Genomic DNA, 21,363 nt, shown 5'->3' with positions numbered 1-21,363 from the left:
CACTACAATCTTGTGTAGTGAGTTCAATCTCGGCTGTGGCCGCGCTGGATGGATGGATGGATGGATGCGTAAATATTTAACCGATAAAGTCTTAAACTACTAGTCACATAACACTTAAATTAACAGGAAATATTAATCATACACCAACGATGGTTTATAACAAGTAAAATCTTTGGATGGATGAATAATGTGTACAGAAATATGTCGGCAAGTTGAAATGCAAAATGTTTATTTTAACTTGCCGACATATTTATATTATTTTTGCACTAATTCAAAGGTAGCTTGAAGTGGTTGAATTTTAAATCTTTCTTATCTATCTGCCGATAGCTCAACTAGTAGGGAACATGGCTGAAGCACTAAACGTTTTGGTTTTGATCATATCTGATGGCTCCCAAGTCATTTTTTAATCTTTTGAAATCACAACTACATATTAGGTACAATATAATATTCAATAGAGAATTGGCTGTGTATAATAAATATGAAATCTGCATGAAATAAAATATATTTATGTGTATTTTACATATTGATATTTTATACCCTCTAAAAAATTCCAACAGGAACCAAATAGGATTCATTCCTGAGTGTCAAAACTCATAGAAATTGATATGTTAATCTTTAGCAATAAAACGGATGCCCTGAAACTAAAGACATCTTTAAAACTGTTTGAGAACAATACAAATAAGTAATAAAAAACATAAAAGAATTCTATGCCGAATCTGTTAGAACCAGATTAGACTTGGTTCTCAAGAATTTTGAAGAATAATTAACAAAGTACTGAATATAAGATCTCTATTCCAACCATTATTGCCTCAAGATCTGATAAAGTCAAACTTTTTACAAAGAACTTTGCTACAAATCCCACTCTCTGCGATCGGAGCGACTTTCACATTTTTTTCCTATGACTGAAAACACTCTTAATAATACAGACTAATACACTGTTGATCAAAAATTTAAGACCACTTAAAAATCTTAAAAAGAAAAAACCTTTTTTTTAAGGATAGATTTTAAACTCTTCTAACTTAAGGTTACCAATACTACATTCTAAAAACAAAAAACTACATTCCAAAGATTTATTTTTAAAATATATATTTTTATTAAATTAGGCTTTTTACACATGATCAAAATTATATGACCAGAGACAAAAATTCTATTAAGTTGTACAAAAAGTATGAAAACATTCAACAATCAAACTTAATAATGAGTTCTACCTTCACTGCTTTTGATGACTTCAAAAATTCTTTGGGGCATGCTAGAAATAAGGGTTTCCATTAAGGTGTGAGGGATCCTTCTCCAGTTCCTGAAGATGGCTTCACGAATTTCATTTTTTGTTCAAACCTCTCTTGTCATCCATCCCCAAACATTTTCAATTGGGTTCAAGTCCGGTGAGCATGCAGGATGTCCCAAGAGATGGATTCCATTTTCTTGTAGAAAGCTCAAGGTCCGTCTTGCAGTGTGGATTGCAGCTTTATCCTGTTGGAATAACCATCCATCCTCACACAAACGATGACTTTCCATCATCAAAGATGCTTTTTGTAGCATGCTAACATAACCAGCTGCTGTCTGACGACCCTGCACCACCTGGAGCTCCATCGTCCCTCTGTAAGAAAAGGCACCCCATACCATTACGGACCCTCCACCATTATGACGTGTGGAAACAATTTCAAGAGGCATGTCTTTGTCATGCCAATATCGCTGGAAGCCATCAGGACCATCTAAATTGAATTTTTTTCTCATCAGAAAACAGGACTTTCTTCCACTTCTCAACGTCCCAGGTTTAGTATTCACAACCAAATTTTAAGCGGTCCACTTTGTGATGTGGAAGCAATCGAGGAATTTGTTTACGCTTTTTATTTATCCTGGCGTTTTGTTGTAAGTGTCGTCTGATGATTATTGGACTGCAATCAGTATCTGTAACCGCTTTAATTTGACTAGAAGAAAGTCATCTGTCATTCATAACAACCCGTCTGATTCTCCTACTCAATGCAGGAGAAATTTGGGGGGGGGGGCTACCAAAGGATTTTGCTTTTCCATAATTCTCAGTGTTCTTTAGAAAGTTGCAAATAACAGTTTTACTGCGATTTACCTTAGCTGCTATCGCTCACTGTGACAAACCTTGCTTATCGAATCCTAGAATTCTAGAGCGCTCAACTTTGGTTAGTTTTCTTGCTTTAGGCATGGTAACACCTTTACACAGTGATTGCTAATCTCTAACTGAACTAAAAACATTAGAATTACCATAAATCTAACAATTTATACCCTTGGTCTTATAATTTTGATCATGTGTAAAGAGTCTAATTTAATAAAAATGCAAATTTTGGAATAAAATTTTTGGAATGTACCTTTATGTTTCCATAATCTTTTAGATTGTAGTATTAGTAACCTTAAGTCGGAAGAGTTTAAAATCTATCCTTAAAAAAGGTTTCTTTTTAAAGATTTTTAAGTGGTCTTAAATTTTTGATCAGCATTTTTTGATTACTCTATGATGTTGCAAAATCTATCAAGAATCTCAACACAAACAAAGCAATTGGTTCAGATAATATACCAGCTATTGTGCTTAAGAAGCTGCTTAAAAGAGAAGTGTTTTCCATTAATCTAGAAAACCTTGTTGGTCTAGCCAGTATTTCTAAATATTGGTGATCCATCCTCCGTATTTCAGTACAGACCAATAAAAGATCGAATTGATTAAGTTTGCTGGAAAAATGGTTGGATCATCCTACTCCACCAGAAAGTATCTGGCACAAAAAGCAATCTTCTATGTAAGAGTCTTAAAATGAAATATTGTTGCCACATTTAATTCTGTAACACACAAAGCACTTTTTCTTACTTTGATAGAAAGCAATATCAACTTTGATATCCTGTGTGCGTGTGTGTGTGTGTGTGTGAGAGAGGGAACTCTTTCTTTCCCTACAACCTCTTTCTCATAGAAGAGACATAGTTAGTCTCTCTCTGCTCCATCGTTATTTCCATCGAAAGTGCTTGACTGAACTTAAATCTTTTATTTTTCCTTGCATGACATTCACTGTAAGAATTTGTCTTCTACCATAACAGAAAAAGACTTTCCTTTCTCACTTATTGTGACAAGCGAGTTTCTGAGTGGTGCCTCACCAGAGTTTGTATACCATATATGAAGGGCTTGTCTGAAAAAACTTAAACAAATATGTAATCCATATGACATCAGGACAGTATTCAGGAGTGATTCAACTCTCCGGAAACAGCTTGTGAGAGTCAAGCTCCCTACAGCAAAAAAAATCATGACTAAGAACTGTGTATATGAAATCCCATGTAAATGTGAAAAACTATACAAAGGTGAAACATGTCGTCTGTTGAAAGTACGGTGAGAAGAACATCGAAAAATGGTATTACGTGGAGAGACTGAAAAGTCAGGTATAGCTGACCATATCTGTAAAGAAAAGGGAAACCATCTACCATTATGGAACGAAGTAAAAATTATAGACAGAGAGGAACGGTGGAGAGTAAGACGACTGAAAGAAGCTGCACATATGCTGGGAATAACCAACTGCTAAGCAGACCTAGTATAGAATTCAATACGATATGGGAACCAGTAATTATAAACAATAGATAATATATACAAGTAATAAGTATATAGATAGATATGCATTAATATATAGTAATAATTAGTAATAAATGGTGATATTTACAACTAGAAATAAAAAATAGGTGTAAGGCTCCTAAAATTCGTACTAGAATTGTCCACAAAGACCCGTGGTTAAAGTACTGGGAAAAATCAATTGTAAAAAGTGATATTCTCCTGAAGGTTGATGGTTCAATCCTCAGTGTGGGCGACCAAAAAGTACAATTGCGAATTACTTATGACCTCCATCCAGTCATGGCTGATGGAACAAGAGCACACTACCTCCATGAAGTAATAAAGGGTTCCACTTGAAATTCCGTCCAAATTCCAGAGTTCGACAGAAACATTCCCGAGTTCGACAAGATACACCTGAAGAAACTCAGAGATTATATCGACCGAAACGTTATAAAAATTTTTTTTTTTGGTAGAAGATATCATTCCTATCATTTCTTGTCTGTAGACCAAAAACTGACAGAGGAGTTTGGTAGGCAAAACTTTGTAAACAAATATATATACACATACATAAATATATATAGAAAAAGTTTTGGTTTACTATAACCTTTTTATGCAAATATTATGCAAGTATGAAGATTGCAAAGTTGATTTTGTATTCTGTTAAGACAAGAAACAGGTGTGAGCAGCACAAACCCATATACGAGTGCAATACTCCAACGTAAGATGTATCTGACATATGGATATGGGATTGCATTAGGAATCATATTTTCTGGAGTGGTAGAATGATCCAACCATTTTTCCAACGACGTTACTAACCGATAATAATTTTACTGAATGATAAAAAAATGTCATATTTGTTTATAAAAAAAAAATTTTTACTTCTTTCTGATCGACTTTAACTGCTAATTTCTTCAACTTTTCATTTTCTGCTTGAACACGGTCAACAACTTTCTTGAGAAGAGCGATGATTTTCTCCAATTCTTTCGGGCTCTTGCCACTTTCCCCAACCTGAAATTGAAAATAAAAACAGTGGAATAAGCAAAAGAAAATACAGAAATCGATTTTAATGAAATCAAAAAATTTATTTCATTTACATTAGTTTTTAACATTCATCCTCACAAATAACCGCAATTTGTTTTCGTTATTCTAATATACATTTACTTTTGTTTTATAGATTGACTCGCAGGCTGCACAGCGTTGCCCGGTTGTAAAATGCGTATAAATATTATATTTTAATTAATGCAGATTTCTTATTTATTATAAACAGAAATCCTGTAGGTATTAAACGTAACGTTAAATTGCTTTAAAAAAAAAAAATGAAGTAAAAAAAATGGAAAAAAAAAGCTGAGGCATATGCATGCGAGTATTATGTTTAATAAAATCCCCCAACGTTTTGGTCAATGTAACCTCCAACCTTCTTCAGGTGCATCTTGTTGAATTTGGGAATGTTTCTGCCGAACTCGTGAATTTCTATGGAATTTACTTCACAGGGATAGCATGCTCTCATTCCGTCAGCCACAATTGAATAGAGGTCCTAAATAATTTGCAATTGTATTTTTCAGTCGCCCACACTGAGAATTGAACCTTCAACCTTCAGGAGAATATCACTTTTATAATTAATTTTTCCAAATACTATGTCATGAGTCCTTGTGGATCAAATTCAACAGAAACATTCCCGAGTTTGACAAGATACACCTGAAGAAGGTCGGAGGTTACATTGACCGAAAAGTTGTGAAAATCACACTCAAGATGAGAACAGTAGTCCGATGAATAATAATACAAATAACCAATCCTCATCTCAAAAATTCAGAAACGGATGTCTATTATTATGGGACAAAATCATGAGATTTTCATTCATTGAAATTTAGGCGGCAAATGCAATTTATTTCACAGCGTGAAGAAATTAAGTTGTCTTCATTTATGCAGACTTAATTCCATTGGTTGAAATGTGATAACCACACAACAAGCCAAATATCGAATGTTGTCATGCAAGATTGGATATGATTGTGTAAAAATAATATGGCAAACAGTATTTTCCATATGAGGTTATATTAAGCAAGAAAATTGGAACATTCCATGAGAAATTAAAAATTAGAATTAGGGCTATGTGTCAGGATATGACGTCACAAACTGGAAGTTGAGTAACATGTAGCAGGTAAGCTGATAACATTTTTTTAAATTTTTTCTGAAGTATGAAGAGGAATGGTCACGCTAAAGACAGCTACTCCTTTCATTTATAATGGTTGCATTTGGGGAGGCCATAGATTATTAAAAAATAGAAATATAGATCCTGGAAGAATTGTTGAAATCCAAATGGTATTTAAAATATTTCTTATGAGGATCAGACTTTCAAAATGGTGGTGTTTTCCCAAATTTGATTTTCAAATTTAAATTTTATTTCAACATGTCTTCTGCGTTAGGAGAGCAATTGTAGTTGTTCACAGTTTCCAGTTCAATGGATCGATACTTATTTATCCGAAGTGGACAAAAATTACATGAAAAAAATTCAATAAAAACAATTCACAATCGATGCCTGTATAAAAAATGTCTCTCTTTTTTTAAATTTTTGAATAGCAAAATATTCATCTTGAAATATTAATTAAAACCAATTTCACACTCATCTGGTCTTTCTAATGATTAAATCTTTAATTGTTATCGAGTGTTTCATTCCTTTCTTTTAATTTTATTATATTTTTGTCTTGAAATTTTCCAAAGTGACTTTCTTTTTTTGCCATTAAATTTTACTTTGAAGCGTTTTTCAATATTAAATAACGAAAGCAAAGATGACAGAAAGGAACTCAGACACGAATGAAAAAAAAAAGGGTTTACCTTCTTGATTCCAGCCCTGTCACCATCCAAACGATTATTCTCTTCTTTAAGAGCATCCACATAAGTCTGAAGGTCTTCAACTCTTGCCTAGATATTAAAAAATAAAGTAGACATTTTTTTGAGAAATTTACAAATTAACCAATCATGCCAATATCATTAAACATACAATAAAATATACATAAAACAGGGTGATATAAAAAAAATACCACTTATGGAATTTGTAATAAAATTCACAATCCTTTCATCAATCCAACCATTTTGGGTGAAAATAAACATCAGCCAATGTCTGGCTTGCCCAACAAATTTAAATCATGTATATCCATCAACCTTTGCTTCTGTGGAGTGAGGGAGGTAATTTTAGTGATTGTCTCATCAGTAGGACATGTAATCTGAGATGGGTTTCATACTCATTGGACCTTAATCCTAAATTATTATTTGTGGGATTATCGCAAAGATAATATCAAAACAATCTGCAGACTATTCCTGAATTAAAGCGGAACATCACAGTCAAAATCAGCGCGTTGCCAATAGAGGAGTGTGTCAGGGTGTATTGACAATTTTGCATGTCATATCCAGATGTGCTTACTATTGAGCAGTAATAAAACAAAGACTGTTGGAAATTTATGGCCCAAACTTGGTGGACAAGATTATTTGTGCTGAATATGGATTGCAGAAAGGATTGTAAATTTTATTAATGTTTCTTTACACGACAGGCATTTAAGGGGAGGTCACCCTGTACTTGTTTCATTTAGACAATATTTTAATAAAAACAATTATAAATAGGGACAATTATGTTACTTTGAAAAATGGTTGGATCATTGAAGTTAAGCAACATTCAGCATAGTCAGTACTTAGATGGTAAATGTTTAAAAGTGGCTGTAAAGTTATTTTCTCTAATACACTTCGGAAAGATATGAATCTCTAGCCATGGGTGAAATAGTAGGGTAAACTGGACTATCACATCATGGCAGAGCAACTAGTTTAAGAAAAGGAAATTTTGAAATAACACCATCCTTTTCCACTTATCCCAGCAGTGCCTTCAGACATATTGTATTTCTCCTTGTTACTTCATTTGAAAAATACTGTCGGGAGAAATGCTGTGGTCGAAGGATTGAGCAACTGTTGTTTAACTGTAATATAACTTCTTATTGTGGACAATTTTCCAGAGTGTTCATTGTCTCTGGAGACAAAATTATTGCAGGACATAAGGAATTTTTTTTATCTCAACCGATTTCTGGAATGACAATTCTTTATGTCATAAACACTTAAAATCTTATTATTTGGATTCTTCAAACTACTGTTTTCCTCTTGATTGTTATTTTCAAAACGTTTTGGTCAATGAAACCTCTGACTTTCTTCAGGTGTATCTTGTCAAACTCGGAATTCTTTTTGTTGAACTCAGCATCCACAAGAACCAATGGTATAGTGGATAAAGTACTTGGTAAAATTAAGTTGTAAATTACATTCTTCTGGAAGTTGAAATTTCAATCCTCAATATGGGCGACACTCAAAATACAATTGCGAATTACTTAGGACTTCTATCCAGTCATGGTTGACGGAAAAAAAATCATGCTACTCTTGTAGATTAAATAAAGGGCTCCATTCAAAATTCTAAACAGATTCCAAAGTTCAACAGAAAGTTTTCCAAGTTCAATAAGATACACCCGCAACAATCCTACCTTCAAACGAGGGACATCTTTTTTAGCCTGTTCCATCTCAAAATGGATTTCAATATTTTCCTTGGATAATTGCAACAATTCTTTTTGAAGTTGTTGATTCTTTTCAAACACTGCTTGATATTCCGTGCAGATTTGTGATTCCTGAAATGTTTGCAACAAAAATAACATGAAAAATTGATAAGAAAACAAACAGTAAAAAACATTGCGAGTATTTCAAACATGTAAAGCACGTTAATTGCCGTTTAAAAGTAATGGCGCATTAGAATATAAAATATGAATATTTGAAGATTATTTTCCAATCTTGCTGAAATTAAATTAGTATATAGGTACCTTAATTTAATGTTCGTAGTATGTTATCACTTTCTATCGTCCTTTTTAATAAATAGGATCTCCCGATCAAATCATAATCTGGAAACCATGACATACGTACATAAAGGTACTACATTATTATTATTAATATTATTATTATTACTACTACTATTAATAATAATAATAATAAGAAGAAGAAGAAGAAGAAGAAGAAGAAGAAGAAGAAGAAGAAGAAGAAGAAGAAGAAGAAGAAGAAGAAGAAAATTCATAAGATAATAAACCATAGTATCAGACATATCAATGGTGAATTAATAAAATATAATTTAGAAAAATAAAATTTAGAAAAATGGAATATACCTTTTCTTTGTCAAATTTCGCTTTAACTGCTTTTTTCAGTTGTTCTATTTCTTTCACAAGGAATTTATTTTCTTCGGCAAGTTCCTTCACGATTTGGTCTTTGTCTTTGCTTAACTGCCTTTTCAATCTTGACAACTGAAAAAACAAAAAAACATAATATCATAATAACTTATATTTGTGCATCATCTTTACGGAATAATGAAAATCATAAATGGTGCCTTCTCAAATGATTAACCCCCCCCCCCATCTTGTCCATTTTATTTGATAACATCTGCATCTCTATAGAGTTCTTCTCTCTCTTAGAGATAATAGAAGACAATTAAGGATTTTTCATTTTTTTTATTTAGTTGCGTTCATGAACACGAAATGTAATCTGAGATGATTAGACATCTGATGCATACAACTGGTGAAGTGCAAAGGTCGAGTGATAGTTTAGTGATCCACAGCTCTAACTCCTTGTTTTTGTCTTCCAAACTCAAGTATAAGTCCTAGTACTGGGAAATATTATGAGAAAGGGAGATAGTTTGAATATTATTGGATGCATCCACCGAAATTTGGATGTCTGGATTTGCTATCCCATTGCCCCACTCCCTCATCTGCATGTCACCACTTGTAAGTTTCTCATCATAGTCACATGTTTTTCCACCAATCAAAAAAAATTACATCATAGTCACATGTGTTCTTGTTAAAGTTTCGAGCTCTCCCATTGTGATACTATCAACATCTGCCCCTGCTAAGTGTTCAGAAGGTAAAAAAAAAAAGGAGGAAACAACTATTAAAAAAAATGGAAATAGGTTTATCATTAGAACAAAGGTTACAGGAAGTAAGGTTAGTAGAAAGAGAATGGAGAGGAAGTTGTTCACCAAGGTACACAAAGGAAAGCTGAAATAGGATTGTTAATCAAAGTATAGCAGGTGACTGAGACAAAAGATTAAACATATAAGTCGATATATTGAGAGTTAGTTTACAGACAGTTTGGAGTTTGCAACAGTTTAGGACACTTGGTAACTCAGATGTCCCATGAGAGAAATTGGAGAGACTGAAGTCAAAGTCGGACGAGAGTAGATTGGGCTGTGAATAAAATTGCTGGAGACTAATGTGACCAGATAGCAACAGAAAACGTTTGAAGTTCTCTTTTTCTACGCTAACTGACAGTATCACACATCCACCTAGAGCCCAACTGATAACTACGGAATGTTTTGTGTTTTCCTGTGCTCGTCTCCTAGGCAATCATCAATGTGAGAGAAGACGCGGCCAAAACTGAAAGAAGAAAGAGAAAAGGACTATGGAAACAACTTTGGGGTTGGCAATTATTGCTGAGCAAGGGAACACATGGTCTCAGACGATTAGCCCCTTGCTCTGTAAGAGACATACTGAATTGCTAAAGACCTCGTAACAAGTCTACTAATCGGCCATTATACCATTTCAGAAATCAGAATTTATTGAAATTGGATTCCAGTAAAATATCTATGTTAGTTTTGTGCTAGAAATATTCTTTTTAAAAGTCAAAAATTGTATTGATTTGTTCTCTGCCAATGTTGAGGAGAAAGATGTGAATAAGATTCACTGAACAGATTGCCCTTGTTTTATGTGAGTTAGAGAATGGAAGATCAAAACAATTATAGTCTGTCATAACAATGATGGTGAGCAATCAGTTTTCAAGTAACAGTCTTCTAGAGGTTGATGATTTAATCATTATTCGATGCCTTCGTTCAGTCTCAAAAGACAAAGGATACCCCTCAGTAGGGGCAGGCCCACATGTAATTGCGAGGCAAGGGTTGCGCAATCCCTAACCACACCTCTCCTGTATCAGCACTGTTTGCAGTAGCAAGTAGAAGCCCAAGATGATTGTAAACAATGCCGAGATAAGCAGAGAGCACATACAGCACCTGAAATTCCCAAATAGTCACCCATTTAGTACTGACTAGGCCCAACGTTGCTTAACTTCAGTGATCCAGTGGGAACCGGTGTGTCAGTGTGATTATGCAATATCAAATCATTATAACGAGCGATAATTATCAAGAATATCATAAATTTAACATTTCTACTCAATCATGACTTGAACATGTTTGACAGCGTTTTTATTATTCTTTTATTTCTTTGGTTTCTTTCTTTTCGAAAAGAAGATGATATTCTCAAAATGTTAAAAACGTCCAACATCTTAGTTGTTTCAAACAGTAAGTCCATATTTATTGATTTGTATTTGTAAATGTTTTTAGAAAATAAATGGAACACAAAAATAAAAAACACCTACAAGACCTTCGTTCATTTGTCCATTTTCGTTCATATGCTGCATCACTTCAACACCCGATTTCCTGCATTGCTATTGTCTTCTTATACTCTTATGTATTTGTTTACCAATTCCGACAGGTTCCGACACTGATCTCACATTATAAGTAGGTTAAAAAAATAAAATATCTTAATTTTTTTTGTGTGTGTGCATGTGTGTGAAAAAGACGTTTTTGACAGTTCAGTTTTATGCCATCTTTCTGTATCCAAATATTATACTGTACAATTTTTTTGTTCTGTAACATTTCAGTTAATTCCTAGCCAATATCGATTATCGTTATGAATTTGAATAATTTTTTTTACTGTGATTTAAAACAATTTTTTTTTTTTGAAATGATATGCAGAAGATTTCAGAAACCTGGTATTACGAGTTTCGTGAAAAATAAATGTAAAAATGTTTGTATTATTTAGATTCTTGGGATTTTAGTTTTTTCACAAAGCTCTGTCCTTTTTCAAGTGTATCTTGTTGAACTCTGCAATCTTTTAATCGAACTTCAAAATCTTTCTGTCGAACTTGTGAATCTGCATGGAACTGCAAGGACTCATGGCATAATGGATAAAATACTATTGACTCCTTATGGTGTAAAGTATTGATAAAATTAATTCGTAAAGTTTTACTTTTGTGGAGGTTGAAGGTTCAATTCTTAGTGCAAGACAACATTCGAAATACAATTGTGAATTACTTATGACTTTTACTCAGTCATGGTCGATGGAATGGGAGCATGCTACTACCGTGCGTTAAATAAAAGGTTCTGTTTAGAATTCCATGCAGATTCCAGAGTTTGACAGAAAGATTTTCAAGTTCAACAAGATACACCTGGCGAAGGTTGGAGGTTAAATTGTCTTAAATGTTGTGAAAATAAACTCAAGATAAGAAAATTAGTCTGAAAAATACAAATGATACGAATAATCAATCCTCATCTAAAAAATCCAGAAACATACACACACACACACACACACACACACACACACACACATATATATATGTATATATATATATATATATATATATAAATGTATATATATATATATGTATATATATATGTATATATATATATATATAAATGACAAAATGTCTATATTCCAAATTTCAAGATGTTCATCTTACCATTTATTTCTTTCAGCATGTTGAAATGTTGAATTCATGACAGCATTTGTGTCATAGTGCAGAATCATTCATGTAATTATTATGTCAATTTTGGAATCTATTCTGCCCTTATTCATCAGAAGAATATGAACTCATCAATTTTAAAAGAGAATAAAAGGAGTATGCGCATGATTAGAAAACTCAAAAAAAATTGGAAAAGTAGTTGCAATTGTGTTTTGTTTTAGTTATGTCACGGATTAACTATCACAAAACAAAGGATAGTATAATAAATAAAAAGTAAAATATAATCAAATAAGAATATTTTCCCCATACATATATATATATATATAAAAAGGTAACACCAAACTAGGTTAATGAATGGGAGCTATGTGGTTGTGAAACAAGTAGTGAAGTAGCAGACAGGAACTTGCATTCCAGAAGTGATGTAAAATAACGAGACATGATAAAAAAAAGTGATTCTCTTTGGCTGTATATGCGAGACATATTTTGAAAGGATTCCTTCTCTTCCCTTTACATGTCGGGGAAAGATGGAAGATTTGTAATAAAAGAACAAATAAACCAATTCAAAAAACAAATAAGGAGAAACGAGTATCTTGTTATGATGCAAACGTTGAATATTGCAGAGAGAGATGAGATGCTATAAATCTGACTACAATCAACATCAAACGTCAAATCATTGCTGCTACCACATGACATGCACGAGCTATATTACATAAAAAAAGAAAAAAACTTACTTCTTCTGTTTGTTGAAAATTTATTTCTTTTAAATCTTGTAATTCTCGTCTAAGATGAAAGTCTTGTCTCACATTTGCCGAACCAGTTGTGCTTGGAGGAACATTAGGAGCTTTTGAAGGCACCTTTAGCTTTGCTTCGAGAAGTTCTTTTTCTCGTGATCTACAAATTTTAAACATGTTTTATAAGAAAAAATTACATAAAAAACTTGAAACAAAACCCAAATACAACAAAAATAAATATTCTTATGATGTGTGTATTCAATCTGGATTAAATTATTTTTTTAAACATAACTCAATCCCAGAACTAAAGAATATTTTAACATGTATTTTGTGCGATTAAAATAGTTAAGAAAAAAATCCTTAGAGAAACAATTCTATCACTCCTGATGCAATCCACTACCTAGATAAGAGTCACATACGATCATGGATGGAGTACTGTTGCTATACCTGAGGAGGTGCCACTCTCTTGCCTCAACAAAGTACAAAATTGACTTCAAAATCTAGAGAGCAATGCCCTCCTCTCTTCTCTGCAACCTCTTTCTCACAGAACAGACATTGCTAGTTTTTCTCTACTCTATTATTATTTTCAAAGTAAGTTCTCGACTGCGTTTCAATCTCTGCTTCCACTCAGTAAAACATTCACAGTAAAAACAAATCTAGTTATAATCACTGTAAATAATTTTCCTTTTATCCTTTAAACTGAACTTCCATGAGCAGATGTTCTTTCCAAGAACTGTTCGTTTGTGGAACACAATACCATGGGCCTGCTTCCCAGTAGACTAGAGTATAGTTGTTGCCTGCCAAGTCGTATGTTAACAAATTTTTGTTGAGTCATCCCATTCAATAATCAATTCCAACCCATATCCAACCGTGGTCTGCAATCTTCAATTCGGGTGTTGACGTGATGCAACATACGAATGAAAATAGACAAATGAACGAAGGTCTTGTAGGTTTTTGTGTTTTTTTTTCGTGTTCCATTTATTTTCTAAAAGCATTTACAAATATAAATCAATAAATATGGACTTACTGTTTGAAACAACCAAGATGTTGGACGTTTTTAACGTTTTGAGAATATCATCTCTTTTTCGAAAAGAAAGAAACCAAAGAAATCAAAAAATAATAAAAAGGCTGTCAAACAACATACACCTGACATAAATAATGAACACTTGTCCTCAAATGGCATTTGTGCCTTGATAGGTAGCGACTCATTATTAAAAAAATTAAGTAATTAATTTGAATCAAATATCTGGTAATACTATTTCTTATAGTATTTGTACAGCATCGAATATTTCATCTTTCACTGAAAATGGAGGATTATGGGGAATACAAATTCTCACGCAGTCCCCAGTCAGCATGAATTTCCTGGTTAGAGGAAATGACATTGTGCACAGTATTTCCAAATGGGCACCCATTCTGAACTAGCAGGACTCAACGTTGCTTAAGAGTTAATGTGATTAAAAAAAAAAACTTTCTTAAAAGTCATTAATTTTCAAGGGAGACAATTTAAATGAAAACTAATGTCTTAACAGATATGAAATATTTATTGATTTTATTTGCAGACTGTTATCCTAATCTCCATACTTGTTGCTGTTTCATCATGTTTCGGCCAACTCATCCTCTGGCCTTCTTCAGGTGATTACCAGCAACAGGATAGGAATGAAAATGCGGATAACAGTCCATAAATAAATAAATAAATTACTCATCTCATAGGATTCCAATAAAAAAGATAACAGTTTATCAATTTTCAAATGAAATGAAAGTAGATGAAATAGTATTACTTGTTGTGACCCAAGGATCATGAATACATCTAGTTAATAATATTATTTTCTATTATTATTTTTTTAATTCAGTTTCAAAAAATACCAACATGGTTTCCCTTTTTAATTCAATCCAAAACTCTCCAGTAATGACAATTTAAGGATGTACATTAACAAATGTAAGAAAAGGATTTTTTTTTATTGTTAGTAATATTCAAACATTAACTTTTTGACAAAAAAAAATAAATACTAAACCAAAAGAATTGCTTGATTTGCTAAGGCATTAATTCAATTTGAAATATGTGTACATTTTATTAATCGGTGAGGTGAGTAAGAAAAGTAAGTTGTATAATCTATATATATAAAAGCGAAAATGTATGTATGTATGTACACTTTTCCTCGATGTCCACAAAAGGCTTCTTTCAGAGAAGCGCTCGCTTGCTTCACAACTTCTTAAAACTTTTTATATCATCTATAAATTGTAATATCTCACACTTAACCACGGAGCTCGCCTGTCTATTTAATTTTATTGACTTTCAAACGTTAATTATTCCACATTTGCTGCATTGGCACGCGTTACATTTGGTTTTCGGTATAAAAAAAAAGCAAAACTCAACTCTAATCACTGGCTGAAAGCCAGTAGTCTCTAGAGAGCTAAGTAACGTTTGGTCAATGTCGACTTCGTCATATCAGACGGTAGCTTTCATTTCGAGATGAGACACTCCCCCTAATAGACAGGGAGCTGGTTTTCCCCGAACTTAGTTAAAAACAAAGAAACCGATTTATTTATTTATTTATTTAAAAACTGTCCCGCACAAAATGCTAACTGCTGAATAGCTATTGCCGTCAAGTCAATCAAAAACGAGCACCTGTTTTTTTTTCACGCTTTACTATTTTCCAACTGCGCGTCGTCAAGGCTTCGTTTTTTTTTCACGGGCACCTGGTTTTTTTCACACACACCTACAAACACCCGGGCAATGCCGGGTACCCCTCGCTAGTTTATAATATAAATCTCACCAGTCTGTTTAAATGTATGTATGTATGTCTGCCTAAAACTTTCGACAGAGGTGACAGATTTTCACAAGATCGGTATCATTTTGAAGTTCGACCCTTTGGACCACAAATATAAAAAAATTGGCCAAAAACATCAATTCCTTCACCCTCAACTGGCAATTTTCTACAGGGAAGCTCGATTTTTTCGCTGACATTTTTTTGCAAGTCATTCAACCCTTGTGTCCATGACATTGCATAAAAGGTGTTATTTCAACTGCCCGTGACGTCACAACCAGTTTTTTTTTTTTCATCTTCTTTTTCCTCTGACGTGTTACGGGTTCAAGCCTGCTTACTACTCCTATTTTTTTTTTTGCTCAACCAACACCCACCACCCTTACACACACCTCCACTTTCTTTTCTGCCTTCGCATCACGGATTCGAGCCTGCCTAATACAACTTTTTTTTTCTCAACACACACCTCCAAAACCCTGGGCAACGCCGGGCACCCAGGCTAGTTTACCATAAAAACAAGTCGTTGAAACGCTTATATATTACACATATTTCCATTTGTGCTAAACTATTTAGAACATTAAAACTGTTCTTTTTTACTTTTAAAAAGTTGGAAGTGTTTGCCTGATATTCTATATACATTCATTTTTTTATTTTTTAAATAAATACACATTTCGTCAATACCAAACAAATATTCATAAAAAAAGCTTTATTTCTGAGCACATTCCTTCGAAATCTTTATCATTCACAAGTTGTAGATAAGTAGCATTTATATTCATTTTTGTTTTTCACTTTTTTCATCCAAAATATGTCTTTCCGTATGATTTTTGAATATAATTCTGCTTGTGAAAAAATTGACTTCTGGACAACACTGGATCGGGTCATCTAGTATATATCTATCTAGCTATCTATCTGGTCAGGTTCCTTGTCAGACAAACGTGACTCTCTAGATTTCCCTGTCTTCCATCAGCTGCCTCAGATCTTCAGGATCATTTCTCACTAGCTCTTGCGTGTTCCTCTGGCAGTGACCAGCAAATCGTAGACATCATTCCTTGATAGTAGTAGATATAACAGGTAAGTTGCTATAAAGGTTATAAAGTTGTTGCTTCGTGGGATGATCTTACCAAGATATATTTAAATGTTCATAATATACGGGTGTACATGTTGTCTAGCTTTCTTTCCAATCTTTTGGTGAGTGTCCAGGTTTTAGTACCATAAACAAGGACAGACTCCTTATATATATATATATATATATTTCAAAAGAAGATCCGTATATATTTTTAAAAAAAATGTGGTTGAAATTTCACTCAAGGAAATAAATGTTTCTTTAGTTTTTTACACCTGAAACTTCTTAACTTCATGATGTTTATTTAAAAAATAACACAACACGACATGGTTGAAATTATTGGCGATTAGTCTACAAATCCACCAGACTTCTCCATTCACAATCTTTTTTCTAAATGTTGATTGGCTTCAGGCTAGCGATCTGATCCTGTAAAATATTCTTGCTAGAAAAATAATAAAAAATCAGTGAGATTTGCAAGCGACAGACAGAACCTGAATGAATGTTATAGACCTAAATACAGATGAGTTATTTTGTCTTATGTGATTTCCTCCATAAGTAAGTTTAGTCACTTCATAGATTATACAAGTAGATGTCCTCCTGCCCTTTTCAATACAAGTTTAAGCTATTTCTCACAAGACATTAACACATTACTCAGTTGGTTGGTTGGTTTTGTTTTACGGCATATCAACCCTTTTTAGGTTATTTAATGCCAAATCCAGTGATTGTGAAAAAAATTTTTTTAATAGAATATATTTTTTTTTGTTTTTCAAGTCAGTTTCTATTTAACCCATAGTTGGGACCCTAACAGATACTAACACTTCAGGTCAGTGGACCTGGGAGCAATGGCAATTAAGGGGTGGCTCCACACTCCCCAAAGCCTGCAAGCTAGGGTCTTACCATCGGATATAGTTTAAGGTCATATCCAGGACCACATTACTCAGTAAGTCCCAGGATCAAAGTATAGTATCTGTTCTGTCCACATGGTGGTATTTCTCATAAAGAGGAAAAAATTGGAAACCAAAACTGAACTGAAACTAAGTGAGATTTGTAAGCAACAGGCAGAAGCTGTTTTTTTTTTTTTTTGCTATTTCAACTCAAACAAGACACACTTGGATGCAGAGGGCTACAATTTGGGACAAAATTTGCAGAGACACTATGTAGGGAGTTGAGAAGCAAGATGTCTGTTTACATTACACTTGAACTTCTGCATGTCAGTACAGTCAGGGAAGCAGGATCCTGAGAGGGTATTCCAAAGTTTTGCAGTTCGAGAGAAGAAATTATTAGAGTGAAAGGCTTTCTGTCATATCTGGGGATCTCTACTGTGTAGGGGTGGGATTTTGCTGCTTCTCGGGTTTGTCAGGGGTATTTATGTCGAGGGGGTACAAAGGCTTGTAGTTCATAGGAGCACATTCCATTAAAATACTTGTAAAATAGGCAGAGGAATGCAACATTTCATTGAGGGACAAAGGTTAGTTTGGTTGACAGTTGGCGATTCTTTTTTGAATCCTGTCTAGGAGAGAAAGACTAGCAGTAGATGCACAAACCCAAATGTGGCAACAATACTCCATACATAGGCAGATGGTGGGGCCTTGCAGAGGTACTAGATACTCTCAGGTGTAAGTAACACTCTAGCATGGTAGACCGAGCCCACCTTCTTCGCAGCAGCCTTGGCAATGCCCTTGATGTATTTGTTCCAATTCATGTTCCCTGTGAACATTAAGTTGAGGAGTTTAAATGAAGTAGTTTCAGGTAGTGTATTATTAGCCATGGCTATTGGTTGGTTGGTTGGTTGTTTTTGTTTTACGGCATATCAACCCTTTTCAGGTTATTTAATGCCGAATCCAAAGATTTTGAAGAAAATCTTTTTAATAGAATATATTTGTTGTTTTTACGTCAGTTTCTATTTAACCCATAGTTGGAACCCTAACAGGTACTACCACTCCAGGTCAGAGTGGACCTGGGAGCAATAGTAATTAAAGGGTGGCTCCACACTCCCAAAAGCCCACAAGCTGGGGCCTCACCACTGGATATAGTTTAAGGTCATATCCAGGACCCCCATTGAGGGACTTTTACCCTCTGCAGGGGGACAGTTGGCGTATTCTAATGCCCCACCGACAGGGCCCATGGCTATTGGTGGTTGAGAAGGTTTTTTGTAATTATTAAAGCTGCAGGAACACTATAGACTGACTGTGATAGCTCATTTTGACTATCTCACAGGATGCGAAAGTCAAACTAAATAAATGTATAAATTCTCCCCCAAAAATATAGAAACGTAAAAATTTTACCGTTGCAAAGCGATTTTCAATTGTTTCACTTCTTTCTCAAATTTTTCAACTTCGTTTTCCGTTCCTTTTACTTTGTTTTTCAATTTCTCGATTGTTTTTTCCCATTTCTTACGCTCTTCCCATTTAATAAGTTCCACGTTCTACAAAAAAGAATTTTAAGATATAAAAGAAACACATCACAACGACAGGAAAAAAACAGAACAAAAATTTAAATGTATTTTATGGATCAAGGAGATCAATATTAAATAAGTTATTGATGAGATGAGTTTTTGAACTACAATTATTTATGAACATCAGACTTTTTTTAGTTATGGATGAACCAAATAATCTATCATTTTTCTCCATCTCTCCTCAACACTGACCAAGTTTAATAATAAACTAGCAATAAAAATATAAGTCATAGGATGATTCCAATATTTTTCCCCTAATTCTGATATAATTACCGATTTTGTACTAAATTCCTGATTCTGATACAATTACCGATTTCGATTCTTCATAAATCTCAAAATATTTAACTATAAAATGGTTACTTTTTCCTGATTACTGTCAAAACACGTGCTAAATGGGTATATATTTTAACAAATGTAAAAACACACTGGGGGGTGGGGGGGTCTCTAAAATTTTTTGTTTTAATGGTGATTTAAAATCAATAAATATTTATTATTTTTATCAGCATTGTAAGATTTTTTTCAAACAAAATCAATTAAAAAATGACAATTAAAATATTTGTTTTTGGCATCGGAAAAAAGGCAGAAACTTTTTTGATTCCGATACTCCAAAAAGTTCCAATTTTTCCGATTTCCGATTCAAAGTAATCATCCCAACATTAGAAAATATGTCAACAACAATCTAATCAACAGCCAATATATACCACTAGGAATATCCTAACGAGTTTGTTCTGAATGACCATGCCATTAAAATACATACAGCAAAGGCAGCACTTAGCATCCACCCCGACGAGATGAGAAAACCTGTTCAGCGCACAAAACATCTGCCCAAACTTTAATTGTCAAGCACAAGACAAATGGCATAAAAACCTAAAGCAATGTAGTGATATTGATCATTCCCATTATTATGGTAAATTTTATGATTTTTAGCGATTAAAACGTTTTAATATACAAACAAAATCTCTGTATATATATTATTTAATTGGAATTCATTATTGATATGAGTATTATTTATTAATTTTTTATTGCGGACTATTATCCTCCACTTTCTTAGTTGTTGTTTCACAATGTTTCGGCTAACTATTCCTGTTTCAGAGTTCCTATCCCGTTGTGATAACCACCTGACGAAGGCCAGGGGAATAGTTGGCTGAAACGTCGTGAAACAACAACTAAGAAAGATGAGGATAAAAGTCTGCAATAAATAAATATATATTGAACTATGTAGCACAATATTACTTTTATATATATATATATATATATATATATATATATATATATATATATATATATGCACACACACATATACATATGCATATAATATATACACAAAATATGTATACAAATTAGCAAGTTGTTTAGCATTGCCTGGTCATAAAATATGCTTAAATGTGATATTTTAATTTATGCAGATTTCATATTTATTATTATAGAACCAAATTCTCTATTAATTATGATATTGTACCCAATATATATGGCACAATCATGTTGATACATCGGTTCTTGCCAGATCACGTAAGTTTTTTTTAATTTTTTTATCCAATTTTCATCCCAAACAAGGCACAGTGCCTTTGAAGTAGGGGGCTATTATCGAGGACATAAGTTGCAGGGGTCAGGGGCATTATGAAGGGAGATGAGTAGCAAGATGTCTGTTCACATTACACTTGAACTTCTGCATATCAGTACAGTTGGGAAAGCAGAATCTCGGAAGGGAGTTCCAAAGTCTAGCAGTTCTGGGGAAGAAACTATTGTAGTAGAATGCTTTCTTACACCTAGGGATCTCTACTGTGAAGGGGTGGGATTTAGCTGCTTGTCGGGTTTGTCGAGGGTTGAGCCTGGCCAGTACCAGATGGGTGATTATTTGGGAAGGCTAAGCACTGTATGTACTGCGCAGAGTCATACAAATTTCCAGGTTGGTATTTGGGGGCGTATTAATTCACTGGGAAAGATGCACCCTCAGTCTTCGTTAAGACATGTATCTAGGAGAAGGTAACTCTGATATAAAAACCTGCGGTCTACTGTATACTCGATCATATGGTAGTCATCTGCACCAACAAAGGTTAGCGATAATACCAAAAAGTGTGGTTGGTTCTACACAAAGCCTTCACCACTATAAACAAATCATCTGTGTGGATTTCAGAGCAATGTAGTTGTTGTGGCGGAAACTCATACATTGAAATCGATGGGAGAGTCCATCATATAGTAATGCCTAAATCCTGAAATTGAAATAAAAAAAA

General features: G+C 33.7%; 1 protein-coding gene across 3 annotated transcripts in view; it reads right to left on the bottom strand.

Annotated features, from left to right (window-relative positions):
* LOC145248347 (centrosomal protein of 290 kDa-like) overlaps positions 1-21,363 on the bottom strand; it is a 234,847-nt gene that overhangs the window by 54,063 nt on the left and 159,421 nt on the right. For all 3 annotated transcript variants that reach the window (XR_013863367.1, XM_080110263.1, XM_080110262.1), the window contains 6 exons: positions 18,963-19,102; positions 12,853-13,012; positions 8,722-8,856; positions 8,056-8,196; positions 6,377-6,463; positions 4,427-4,555 (listed from right to left, as the gene is read on the bottom strand). Coding sequence is in view for 2 of the 3 variants with exons in the window: in XM_080110263.1 (XP_079966389.1) it covers positions 4,427-4,555; positions 6,377-6,463; positions 8,056-8,196; positions 8,722-8,856; positions 12,853-13,012; positions 18,963-19,102 (792 nt within the window). In the remaining variant the exon portion in view is untranslated. The remainder of the gene's footprint in view (positions 1-4,426; positions 4,556-6,376; positions 6,464-8,055; positions 8,197-8,721; positions 8,857-12,852; positions 13,013-18,962; positions 19,103-21,363) is intronic.

The sequence above is a fragment of the Euprymna scolopes genome, chromosome 26, assembly GCF_053919585.1.
Source record: "Euprymna scolopes isolate OS-2025 chromosome 26, ASM5391958v1, whole genome shotgun sequence".
NCBI lineage: Eukaryota > Metazoa > Mollusca > Cephalopoda > Sepiida > Sepiolidae > Euprymna > Euprymna scolopes.
Note: the sequence above shows the minus strand (reverse complement) of the source record. Positions and strands in the feature narration are given on the sequence as shown.